Source organism: Mastigoproctus giganteus, chromosome 11, assembly GCF_048544385.1.
Source record: "Mastigoproctus giganteus isolate SK-2022 chromosome 11, ASM4854438v1, whole genome shotgun sequence".
Classification (NCBI taxonomy): Eukaryota; Metazoa; Arthropoda; class Arachnida; order Uropygi; family Thelyphonidae; genus Mastigoproctus; species Mastigoproctus giganteus.
Window position 1 is genome coordinate 31,279,012 of NC_143585.1, and position 13,228 is coordinate 31,292,239.

The window sequence follows — 13,228 nt, forward strand, 5'->3', positions numbered from 1 at the left end:
TATACTGTACACACATTTTACTTAGGGCTTGATCCTATTTATTTTTGAATCCGTTTTGCTGGTGTATTTATAACTTGGATGGAAGGCATTTCAGGCAATAAAGCAATAAAATAAAAATTAAAAGGGCAATTTGAAAAGGAATATAAAAGGGTTAGGGAGGAAACTGAATGCAGGTTCTGAGGAGTAAGTAAGTATATATACATTTTTCAAGGTCACTTCTAGTATATTTCAAATAATATGTTTGTGTTTCTACAAACTGTCTTAATTTTCCAGTAGGTGAGGTTATCCGAGTTTCTCAGTAATTGTAGACAGTTTTTATATGGCAGCATGAAAATAAATTTTAAAATTGGAGGAGGAAACTCGGATAACCTCATTACATCAAAAGAGAAGACATTAAAGTGATTATATTAAAAGGGAACTAATGATTAATGATTTTTTTGCATTTTTTAAAAATTCTGATTGGATATTTGAAATAATTTCACTCTAATATTGAGCAACCGAGTCAAAATAGGAAAAGAATTAATATTTAAAGGCATTTACGTACAAAGTTTTCATTTTTATGAATTTTCAAAACTTCACACAGAAGCTCACTCCACAGAGTCAGCCACTAGCAGAAAACTCCCTGTTCAGGGACTTCACTCCAGAAAAAGTTAAACAAGGTTGGCCCCCTCACTGTATAGCAAAAATTATAATTTTGTATTAGCACATTTATTTTATTTATTTTCATTTAATTTTAGCCAGCTGATCAGAATACTGACATCAACCTTTATTTTCTAATTTGAAGCAATATATCGACCACTGAATTTGGGTATAATCACATATTTATTTTTATAGGAATGATTTATTTATGCCACTTGTTATGGTGTAGCTGTGTACCCTAATTTAGAACACATGTTCTAAGAATTTGGTCAAAAGTTATCAGAAAATGTGAAATAGACAAACTACTTGGGATTATTTCTGCAGTAAAACTACAGATTAGGGTACCCCGTACAACATAGTGGCTAGCAAAACAGTGGGAAAGCAGTGATTGACAAGTTGTAACTCTGCCACTGTCCTCCTAGGTTGATATGCCTAGGGTGTTTTTTCCCCCACTTGCCACTGTTTTCAAATCGCTAACTCATTTTCCGATTCAAAAGCAGCAGGATGGGGGAATAAACACCCTACCTAAGCTAAGCACCCCCTCCTCGATGGCGCAAAACAATCAGAAAGAAAATGCCTCCACAATAATCACCAAATCACAGAACTCAACTGTACAATCACTCTGTTCTACGACCATGCTCACTGCAAGGAAACAAGTGGTACCCAAATAATGGATTTAGCACTAAAAACAACAATGCAGCAAAATAACAAGATGGCATCAAACCCACCTCCAAACAACAAGGCTGTGAATAATAGAATGATAATTTCACATTTACTGCTACAATCCCAAATGACCATGTACTACTGCATCACATCCACCTGTCAACCACAGCAGGAGGTGCCTTCACCTGTCAAATACCACCGCCCTTCCTCGTTTTCATCGGTGTATTCTCTACTGGAGTTCAGCCATTTCTGCTTATTACTATTAATGACAATGTTTAATACTTCATCATTTTTAGGCAATACAGACATTTCAGAAAGTCACCTCATGCCTAATAATAAATACATTTATGCTTGCTATTAGTAACAACATAATTTATCCTCATAAATATAGTGTAATCAGCAGAGGTATGCAGAGGGCAGACAATAACTATATATATGTGAATTAAGTTTCTGCAGGAAAAAAGTAATGCAAAATCAGCAGTATAATTTTAGTATGCTACTAAAACATTTAAATTTTAATGTTATCATTTTAACATTTTTGATCATCATTTTGGTCAAATCTTTGCATTGTATTAAATAATATTTACTATCAGGAATAAAATAATGAACCAATATATACTCCCCACCATGACTTACGGAAGTGAATGTTGGGCACTCACCAAAAGAATGGAAGAGAAGCTGAGAACTACACAGCGAAGAATGGAACGAATTATATTGGGAATCAGACTGTTAGATAAGAAGAGAAACACATGGATTAGGCAGCAAACTCAAGTAAAGGACATTCTTATCAAAACTAAAGAACTAAAATAGTCTTGGGCAGGAGGACACATAGCTCGAAGGCATGATGACAGATGGACTAAGAAAATAACAGAATGGTACCCAAGAGGAGCTAGAAGAAAACCTCGACGACAAAGGCGGAGATGGATTCATGAGTTTGTGGGTAGTAAATGGATGGCCAGTGCTCAAAACAGAAGGAACTGGAAAGTTGCTGGAGAGGCCTTCATCCTGCAGTGGACTGAAAATGGCTGATGACTATCAGGAATAATATTTACTATCAATGGTGGCTGATACACCTGATGGCTATAAAAGATTTGGCTGTTTTTTCCCCCATTTCTGACAAAATCCACACATTGTACTCTTAAAAATTTTAAAAGTCAATACAGGCACTCCCTGGCTTACGTAATGCTCGACTTACAGAAATTCAACTTTACATAAGTTTTTGCCAGCCGGTGAAAACTTAAAAGAATTGTGGAAACATATTTTCATCCAGCAGGAATAAATGGAGGTATCTTGAAAATATCATAATGTGAACCCAATAACACATTGTTTTTTTTGGGTAATTCGTTCAAGACCTTGGAAGTTGAAATTTTTGCTATATAACTAAGCTATTTATCTCTCTAAAAGGTCATTTTAATAATAGAAATTGCACTACACTTTCATCATTATCATATGTTTAAGAAGGATATAGAGCTGCTGGAACGAGTACAGAGAAGGGTAACAAGATTAGTGAATGGAACAAAGGGTTGCTCTTACAAAGAAAGGCTTAAGTTTTGCAAATTAGTGTCTGGAGACTAGGCACCTGCAAGGTGATCTGATTTAGGTGTATAAAGCTTTGAATGATTTGAGCATGCTCAATGCTGATGGGATTCTTCCTCTTGCTCAGAATAATCACCTGATAGGTTGTTGTTGTTTGGTTTTTAGGAGCATTAGCAACTAAGGCCATATTGCTCCGGGGATATGCGGTGGTCATTTCCTGACCTTTCCGCATCCTCCGTATTTGGTGGCTCACAGGCTCGAACCCCGGTCTAATCAAGAAGCATGTGCTACGCACTGCTGCTCCTGCCCACCTGGCTACGGAGGCGCCTCACCTGAGAGGGCATAAATTCAAATTGAGGAAAGACAGTTGTAGGATAGATGTGCGGAAGTTTGCCTTTAGCCAGCAGGTGGTCGATTGCTGGAACAAACTTCCATCTGTCATTGTAGAAGTTGATAGCTTAAATAGATTCAAGGCAGAACTAGACAAACATATGGAATGAGTGGATGGGTGAAATGAGAAAGGCTTTTTTTTTTGGCTGATGCTGTATAAGCTTGCTTTCTTGCATCATATGCCTTTACCAATGCTAATGCTCCATTACAAGAATAAATTTTGAATGCCTTTGTGATATTTTTCTAAAACACATTTCTGGAAGTCACTACCATAAAACAATAAAAACAATTTGCACTTTCGGGTTTATTGGGCTTTTCTGTTAGCGCAACTATTATAAACGGCAGTAAAATCGATCTAATTGCAAATGCGATAATACCGATAAGAATCCTCTCTTCATTCCTATTTACTTATTGCAATGGTGAAGGGGAAGGGACCAACGGAAGGTGCAAGTGCTGGCAGTGCTAGGAAATGAAACAAAATTGATTTAGAAATGAAGATGATTAATTAAGAAGTACAAAGCAGGACAAAGTTTGTCTTCTACTGCATGGAATTAGGTCTCGCTGCTTCAATAGTGAATACTATTTTAAGGGACAGTGAGTATATAAAAGAACATGTTAAAGGATCAATGCATTTAAGATCAACAGTGATCACAAAACAGCATTCAGGTGCTATATCGAAGATGGAAAAGCTATTAATAATATGGATGGAAAATCAGATTCAGAAGCAAGTGCCCCGAGTCCATTGGCCATTCAAGCAAAAGCAAGAAGTATTTATGAAGATATTAAGGATAAGTATGGCGAATCCCAAGTGAAGTTTGTGGCAAGCAACGGGTGGTTTAATAGGTTCAAGTATCGTGCTGGTTGCTGCAGAGAAATTTTGTGATGTGTTGGAAAAAACCCCTTCTAAATCTCCACAGCTCCCAACTTCCGCAGCGGCATGCTTATCAGCTGGAGAGTTATAATTTTGAAATTTTTGTAATTTTGTAATTTTTCCAGCACATGAGATAAAAAAAATCGAATAAATAATTCTATTTACATGTTCATCAAACATTTATTTTTTAAGGAGATTAATATTGTATATAACCAGTAATATATTTAATAACAAAATGTAGCTTTCAAGGTAAAATGGACCCCTTCATCAGCAATATACAGATTCTAAAGGAATAATGACATTAGAGACAAAATTTAATAGATATAGAGTTGTGCATGCTGTGATGCATGCATGGCCATGAGATTGAATCAAATCAATCAAATTTGTGAGTGCTGCGTAAGCATTTAGGGAAGTTCTGACTTATGTAAAATTCCGACTTACGTAGAGTTCCGCGGAACGCAATCCCTATGTAAGTCGGGGAGTGGCTGTACAGTGGCAAGAATTGTTAACTGCATGTCATAAATAGATGCAGTATTAACTGCATGTCATATATAGATGTAGTGTTACCTGCATATAAATTATTTTATATATGTAAATATATTATTTATAAATTGCATATATTTATATGTAATTTATAAATAAATAAACACATCAAGAAATACTTAACTGCTGATTCTATAATCATAAATATACACTGTTCTTTAAATACTAAAATGATCAAATACTGTTATTGTTATTTGTTTTTTAGGAGCATTAGCAACTAAGGCCATATTGCTCGGGGATATGCGGTGGTCATTCTCTGACCTTTCCGCATCCTCCGTATTTGGTGGTCACGGGCTCGAACCCCGGTCTAATCAAGAAGCGTGTGCTACGCACTGCTGCTCCTGCCCACCTGGCTACGGAGGCGCCTGATCAAATACTAATATAATTATAGCTATAGAATGAATTAATACTCTATTCTTCCCTGAGAACTGCTGAAAAGATATTAGCTGATTCTTTATACTGGGATTCTTTATCAACCCCTTCAAGAAAGGATAACTTAGAAATTCTTAACAACATATAGTACCACAATGACTGCGTTAACCATGCCTATTTTTCTGAACAACGAAGGACTTCAATTTTAGAGATGTGCAAATAAATATTCAGTATTGCAATTTACAAGATTTACAATTATCTGGAGATATCTTAAAAAAAAGCAATCAGAAAGGAAATATTTTTTAGCTGAGTTTCTTTCCTAATTCTCTACCAGTTAGCTAACTTTTTATCTTATGCCTTAAAGCATGATAGGCAGAAAAATATGGCAATGCTTAGATCCAATTTTACATTTTGTGAATCAAAATTTCTAGTGCCCCAACTCATTGGGGTGCATAAGCTAAATCTCAGTGGTGCTATCAAATAGTTTCCCAAAATAATCTGCCTAGCAACTTCAATTTAAAATAAATACTAACAAAGATATATTATAACATGTAGTGAATAGGTCTGCTTCCAGGAATAATTTAATATTCACTAATAGAGAGCAATTCATCGCAGTACAAATAGTGGCAATATGAGGTATTTTACTGTGTGGCCATGACTTGATATATTCCCTGCCTTTCAACCACTCACAATAAAAAGCAGAAAGCATAGTTTAAAGAATAAAGTTAACCAGTATGCACTTCTACAACACTAATAACTGTGACATCTGCCTATATCTCAGGGGGCCAGCCCTGGTCTATCTATTATTCACCTTCAGCCAACAATAAATATGTAATAATTTATATTTTAAATGGCCAAATTATGAAGATGATATGATACTACAGTTTGCAAAACTGTCATAATGACCTAATTATATCCAAATTGCTTAAGTTGTCTCAACTAGATCAGTTAGAGCATTAACATAAGAATAAATTTTATGTTACTTTACTTTTTCAAATAATGTGACACTAGAGAAAATATGAGGTATTTATGATGATAAGTATCCTCTCTTTTTTTTTTTTTTTTTTTTGGCAGTTGTTGGCGCATTGGCTTCTGTGGCCATAATGGACCTCCCAAGGTTTTTGCAGTACTTTGATCCAAGCCCGAGGCGGGATTCGAACCCGCGACCTTTGGGTTGCCGGGCAGGCACTTTACCCACCTGGCTAGCCCGGTCGGCAAGTATCCTCTTAAAAACAGCCATATTCTCTATTTATATCTGCAACTTTTAGATTCTAAAATGAAGTAAAAATAATTGTATAGTTTTTATTATCTTTATAGAAGATGATACAAGTTTGTGTTTTGTTCACAATCAGATAAAATCAATTAGCTATTAGCAGTTCACAATTTTGAGAAAATGAGTACTTACTACAAAGGTATTCAGAGGAATCGACAACTATATTATTAAACTAAATCATATTAATATGATAACTGCCTTGTCAACTACAAAACAATTTAAAAAAAAAAAAAAGGTAAAAAAAAATATATATATACTGCCTTGAAAAAAAAACATTAATAGACAGCAAAATATAAAACTCTAAATAGACCGAAAAGGACTTCACATTTCAAGAATTATGATACTAATGGAATAACTAATCACTACAGCTGAAAAAGTGGTCCTAACTCCTCCCCATAACACAAACACAATAAAAAAGCTTGATATGGCAGCAGCTGTGAATGGAATGTTGATTCTCAACAATGGTATAGAAATATCAAAACTATCAACTTCATAACTACTTCAACCATCTTTAATTTCTACACATTACTTAAACTGCCTAATGTTCAACTGGCAAATCGACAACCTTCACTCAGTACAACAAATAAATGATTTAAAAATTTGGCCATGCATCTCCTAAAAAGCCGGTAACTATGTATTATCTTGTTTTGTAACTTTCTAAAAATTTATTCAAAATGTTGGTGCTTGGATAATATAAAAGTGTTTTAAATTTTCCTATTAAAATAGACTCTTACCTTTAAGATGTTTAAAGAAATTTTGTAGAAATGACAGTACAAACAATGATCCTATCAAATAGTGAATTTATACAATACTAATGATTTCAATTATTTCAGTACCATTTCAAAGTTTCTAATCTCAATATGATATATTATATGAAAATTAATAATAAAATTAACCTACATTCATTTTGTTATTAATATACGTAAAATTTCATAAAATATCATAAAGTTTCTAATTTTATCTTTATTGCTATCTATAGTGTACATAGAGGAAATGTTTTGGTTCAATCATAGTAAACTGTCAAATGAACTGTAACATCATTTCCTCAGTCAATTTATATTAATGGAATGGAATCATTTCCTTTGCATAAGTCAAGGATAACAATAAAGATAAAATTATGATAGTTATTTCCTTAAAATTGGAAGTTTGAAGAAAGGTCACTATCTAAGAACAAAAAAAAATTTTTAATGCAAAATTTGAATTAAAATTTTTTTTTTAATTCAAATATTCTGATTTTATTCTACAATTTGTAATGGTAATAATGATAAAAAAAGAATCATTTTAGAAAATTTATGTTCTTATTTTAGAAATAAATTACTATCAACCCATTAACTAAAGCTTATTTAACACTTTACTCTCTTTTCGGGGATAAGCACAGTGGAAGAGTCCAAAAAGAGATCAGCTATGTGGGCAAAAAAATCCTATCATTATGAAATGAAACCAGTTATCAAAATACCTGAATAAAACTGAAGAGCAGATGTTCAACATATGTAAGCTACTAGACCTCAAACAACATATGAGAAAAAAAAAAAAAAAAAACCACTGGGAAAGCAGGCAGCCCTACCTGACTAATCATGCATGGTCAAACAGATGATGTGATTATGTATGCTAATATGTATATCTCAGAAAAAAAAATAAAAAAAAGCACTAAACCCTTGAAGTTTTATAAGCCATCTTAAAACTACTATAATGAATTTAAATTCAAAACATACAATGAGAATGAATGAATATTTCTGGTGATAAAAATATTAATTTTTATCACCAGAAATCAGGACAGCTCTCAATGTAACAGACATAAGTTTAACCTAAATCCTCACAGAAGATAGTTTTTTTAAATTTCAAGAATGCTCTCATAAGCAAATCTGTGGGCAACCTGTTGGGCACTCAACACATTATTTTAATTAAAAGTGTTATAAATGTTGAGAAACATATCTAAAATCAATTAGAAAGTTATGGCAGACATGTAAATGTTACACTGGTCATCAAAGGTTTAAATATCATACAGAAAAAGTAAAGGACAACCAAAAAATATAATCCAAAGTTATAATTTATCAGTGAAGATTAAATTTGTAGTTCAATTAATTTTTAAAATTTTATCATTTCTAGATACAGAGATCATACAAATACTAAAGTTTTTCATAAAACTACCAATACAGGATGATATTTACATGACACAAAGGCAGCAGTATCATTTTAATTCTGCCACCTCCAAACATTTCCAAAGTAGCACAGTGGCTATGCCACTTGTCACCTGTTTGGAAAGCAAACAGAAAGTAGTGGGCAGGGCCCCCACTCCAAAACATGTCAGAATTTTCATTCCACAAAGCAGACAATATGATCATAGAATGCATAGCATTTACACACAACCCATGACAGCTGTCCCAATACTTATCCAAAAAAAAAAAAAAAAAATTTTGTTTTCTCAAAATTCAAGTTATAAATAAAACTACATCTTACAGAAAGATTTGAAATCCAAACTTCATTTCCTTACACAGAGATGCATTAAAAGAGCTTATTCATTAGTAATAAAAAAAAAAAAAAAAAAAAAAAGCAAAAGGAAGCCAAATAGTTACTAAGACAGCTCAGATTTGCCAATGCAGCTCTACCTAATATAAAAGAATTGCATCACTCTTTATAAATTCAAGACAGTATATAAATCAGACATAAAACAGGGACTATACTGAATTATCCCCTCCAAACCAAACCACCTGAATATACTATGAAAATTCAGGAGATTTAATTCTACAAAAGCCAGGATCCAATATGCACAGCACAAGCTTAACAAATTTGGTTTTACTTGATGTTAGGATGAATATACAAAAAATACAGTATCATCCCATGATTACAGAGAAAAAAACTTTTATTACTTTGGAAAGAGAAGGATTGTTGTCTATCCTATAAAAATATTATAGGCTGATCAGACAATTTTTCATAGCAGAAGAATTTGCTATTAAAAACAAAAATTTAACAGATGTTACACTCACATGATGTTACTCTGATGTGGGAAATTTCAAAAAAAAAAAAAAAAAAAAACCCCTCTCACATCTATCTTTATTTTTCTGTTCTGACACATTTTAATGAACAGTTTCACCTGATTTACAACAAAAGGTTGATAAGCTGGACTATCAGCTTTCTCAGAGTCATTCAATTTTAATTTGCATTGTTTTATGCCTTTAGAACTTATTTTGTTCTCTATATCTAGCTTTGCTTTCAGTTATTCAGTTTTTACATTTAAATTCATAAAGGTTTTATTTTAATTCATCTGGTTTTTAATTTCTAGAATCTTCCAGTTAAATATTAAAAAAGTTGCTAAAAATTTTAATCTTAGATGCCATATGCCTGCTCCATAACTGATTACTCCTCACACAAAAAAACTGAATTCTCTTCAATGCCAATTTCTGAGAGGAGAAAAACCAAAGACAGTTACTACATATTTTTAAACCTAAAAATAGCTCTGCTAGTTTCAGATGATTTAAAGGAGTTCATTAATAGAATGAAAAATATCAAATGATCACAAAAGCCAAATTTCTGTAATTAAGAAGTATTTTAATTACAGATGTTGGGTCTTTAAATTACTATAAATGCAAATCTGAAAACAACATTAGAAAATGGTTTTCAATAGATCAAAAATTGAAACCTCTGAAGTTTAAAAAAAAAAAAAAAAAAAGTAGCTCGTAGCTCATTTCTGATCTAACAATTCTAATCTACAGGGTAACCGATATATATATTTTTATATATAAATCTATGAAACCTGTATGAAGTAATACTTAAACGTGCAAAATGTGCACTGACTGTACATAAAAAAGATGTATTAAAAAGTAAACTATAAAAACAAAACTATCCTTTATATGAATGGCATATGTATATTTTTTGCACATTCAAGACATGCATTTGCTCTGTGTGATGAGTGATGAAGAATAATTACAAAAAATAATGAAAAATATGAACACAAATCTGTGAAAGAATTCTATGCCATTCCTGATTAAGGCATACAAGCATGCACTGTGCATGTGATGAAGCACTAATAGTGATGATAAAGGATGTTCAGAACCTTGGCTGCATATTGTAAACCAGAGTGTTGGCTCTTCGACGGCGTTCCTTGGCCTTCATGGTTTCTGCCATCAGGTAGCCAGCAGAAAAAGCATGGAAGAAGAAGGATACCACTGCTAGACCATATGCCCATGATAGATGATTAAAAATAGGATACTGGAGCCATGAGCGATCATAACACTTTCCACCAAAGACAGCAATGCCCAGAAAAATATTCAATGCTGCAAGAAAAATAAAAATTTGTTAAACTTGATGTAATGGAAACTTGAGCAAATTAGGTAACATATGCATCAAATCATATTTCAGGTGTATTTCTTTATTGAATAATGTATTTCTTCAGGGGTCAGTAACTCATACTGTACTATTATTCAAGAAGTGTTCACTGAAACTTCACCAGGTGATGTCCAAGTGACTGGTGGTCATGAAATGGAATTTGTGTAGGGGTACTTCAACAAATCAAGAGGAGTGGGGTCATAGGAGAAATGTCTTAACCAATCAACATAAAATTTCATACACATCTAGAAGATTATTCTAAATAAGTTCTAAAATTCTGAAAAGGTTCAGAGCTGTCATTTCAAATTTATAGCAATGTTTCTGTTAAGAAGAAATGGTGAGTTATGAAATCAGAATCGGGCCTCAAACCTTCTCAGGGACCAAAAAGAGGCTATGGAGTGGCACTGAGCCTAAAACCTTTAAGCTCGATACCACCCAGGAACCTTAAGAAAATATTTTGGAAAATTCATGATAAATCATAGGTTTCCTTTGGTAATGCCTAAACATTCAAAACATATATACTTTTTTTTTATATAGGTTTCTTTGAAGGTGGTGGGAATGGGAGTGGGGGTGGCATTATGAAATCAGGATTGAGACTAAACCTAAATATTTCCATGGTTTAACAGACTATGCACAGAAAGTTTGGTGTTGTTCTGACATTGCCCAAACATCTGAAACAGACTTGTTTATATATATAATTTCAGATATTCATCAAATAAATAAATAAAAACAAATAGGGAAAATAAACACAATGAGTTCTGTTTGATTGATTTCAATGAAATTCGAGATGGCTTCACAAATTTTTCTAAATATCCAAGTATAAAATTTCACAAAAATCCATGTGCTGAGAGTTAAATTGTTATATATGAATGGATGGACTAACATAAAAGACAATAAGCACTTTGTGCATTTGAAATTATGCATAAAAAAAGTATGCCAAAGTATTTCTTTTAAAAGACATGCTGCTTCTCAATTATTCTCGTAAATTCAGTTGCTGTCAAACTACAGCATACTGCAATCCCCCCCCACACCAATATCTATTATGAGCTCCTACGACGACTTGGGTCTTAGGAATTCACCGCACTCAAAAATCTACTGGCTCCAAATAGTATTAGTATTAGTAACGGGCGCATGGTGCAAGAAAGCCTATGGCTTAAGCAGCACCAGCCAAAAAAAAAAAAAAAAAAAAAAAAATCCGAACAAAACAATGATAAAAACAAAAAAAATAAAATAATAAAATAAAATAACATAAATAACTAAATAATAATAATTAATAAAAAAAAAAAAAAAAAGGAAATTAAACCTATCATCCTATGCGCTTCCCTTACCCGAAAGTACTATCCAGATGATCTTTGAATTTCCCCAAACTGTCGGCCTCTACCACCCACGAAGGCAACTTATTCCAGTAATTTATAACTAGCTGGCTAAAATAAAACTTCCTGCAGTCCAATCTAAACATTTCTCTCCGTAACTTGAATTCATGTCCCCATAGTTTTAGCATCATTTATAATCTTGAAAATTTTGTCCTCATTCCTTTTACTGACCTCTCAGAGCCTTAAACACCTCAATCAAATCTCCTCTAAGGTGTCTAGTTTCCAAACTCTGCAACCCACATATTTGAAGTCTTTCTTCATAAGGACGCTCTTTTGCCGATCTCACCAGGCGAGTTACCCTTCTTTGCACCCTTTCAAGAAGCTCGATGTCTTTCTTTAGGTGCGGTCTCCATACTTGAACAAGTATTCCAAGTGTGGTCTAACATAAGCCTTATATAATGGGATTATCACGTCCCTATCTCTGCTTGCAAAAGTTCGATAGATCATCGATAGGACACCATGGGCCTTCCTTGCAACCTGTTTACAATGCTCAGAGAATTTCATGTCTGACCGTATCGTAACACCCAAGTCCCTTTCCTCCAGTACTGGGTTTAGTTGAACTCCACCAAGTGGATAAGTTTTTTTGGGATTACTGTTTACCAGGTGTAACACCTTACACTTTGTTGGATTAAAGCACAGCTGCCATTTTTCTGACCATTCCTGATGGTCATAGATAGCAATTCCTGATGATCATAGATAGCATAGTATTCATAGATAGCAAGCTGCCAATTGAGTTTTTGAAACCATTAAGTTAAATATTAAACTTTAACTTAAATATAATTATATTTGGGGAACCAATTCATCCAACAGTGTTATTTGGGGAACAAACATTTTGAAGCAAAGTGAAATAAATCAGGTTTGCAGAAAAAAAAAAAAAAAAAAGGTTTTTTTTTTTTTTTTTCTTTTTTTTGTCATTCTCAATGTCATTGAAGACAAAGAAATAGATGACAGATGAAGAAGTGGATGTTTTGCAATAGTATTTCTGTCAAAAACTCATATACAGTAGCCTTCAGTTTGGAAACTTACAAGTGCATACAGGGAAGCTTAAACTATAACAAATTATCCCAAGTCTTGCTTGGAATTTTAACAATTCCTCATAGCAGCTGAAGCTCTTTAGAGTTAGAGAGGAGGATATTCAGAGCTTCTCTTTCTGGTGAAGCTTTAGAAATGCTCTTAACAGTCAAGTCTAGATATCACTGCCATTGTTAAGAGGGCAAAATTTGCAACGATATCTTTCAGAATTGT

General features: G+C 33.3%; 1 protein-coding gene across 1 annotated transcript in view; it reads right to left on the bottom strand.

The window, feature by feature from the left end:
• LOC150077864 (uncharacterized) overlaps positions 1-13,228 on the bottom strand; it is a 65,846-nt gene that overhangs the window by 19,209 nt on the left and 33,409 nt on the right. The window contains exon 4 of the mRNA XM_090384385.1: positions 10,339-10,558. Within this exon, the coding sequence (XP_090240511.1) occupies positions 10,339-10,558 (220 nt within the window). The remainder of the gene's footprint in view (positions 1-10,338; positions 10,559-13,228) is intronic.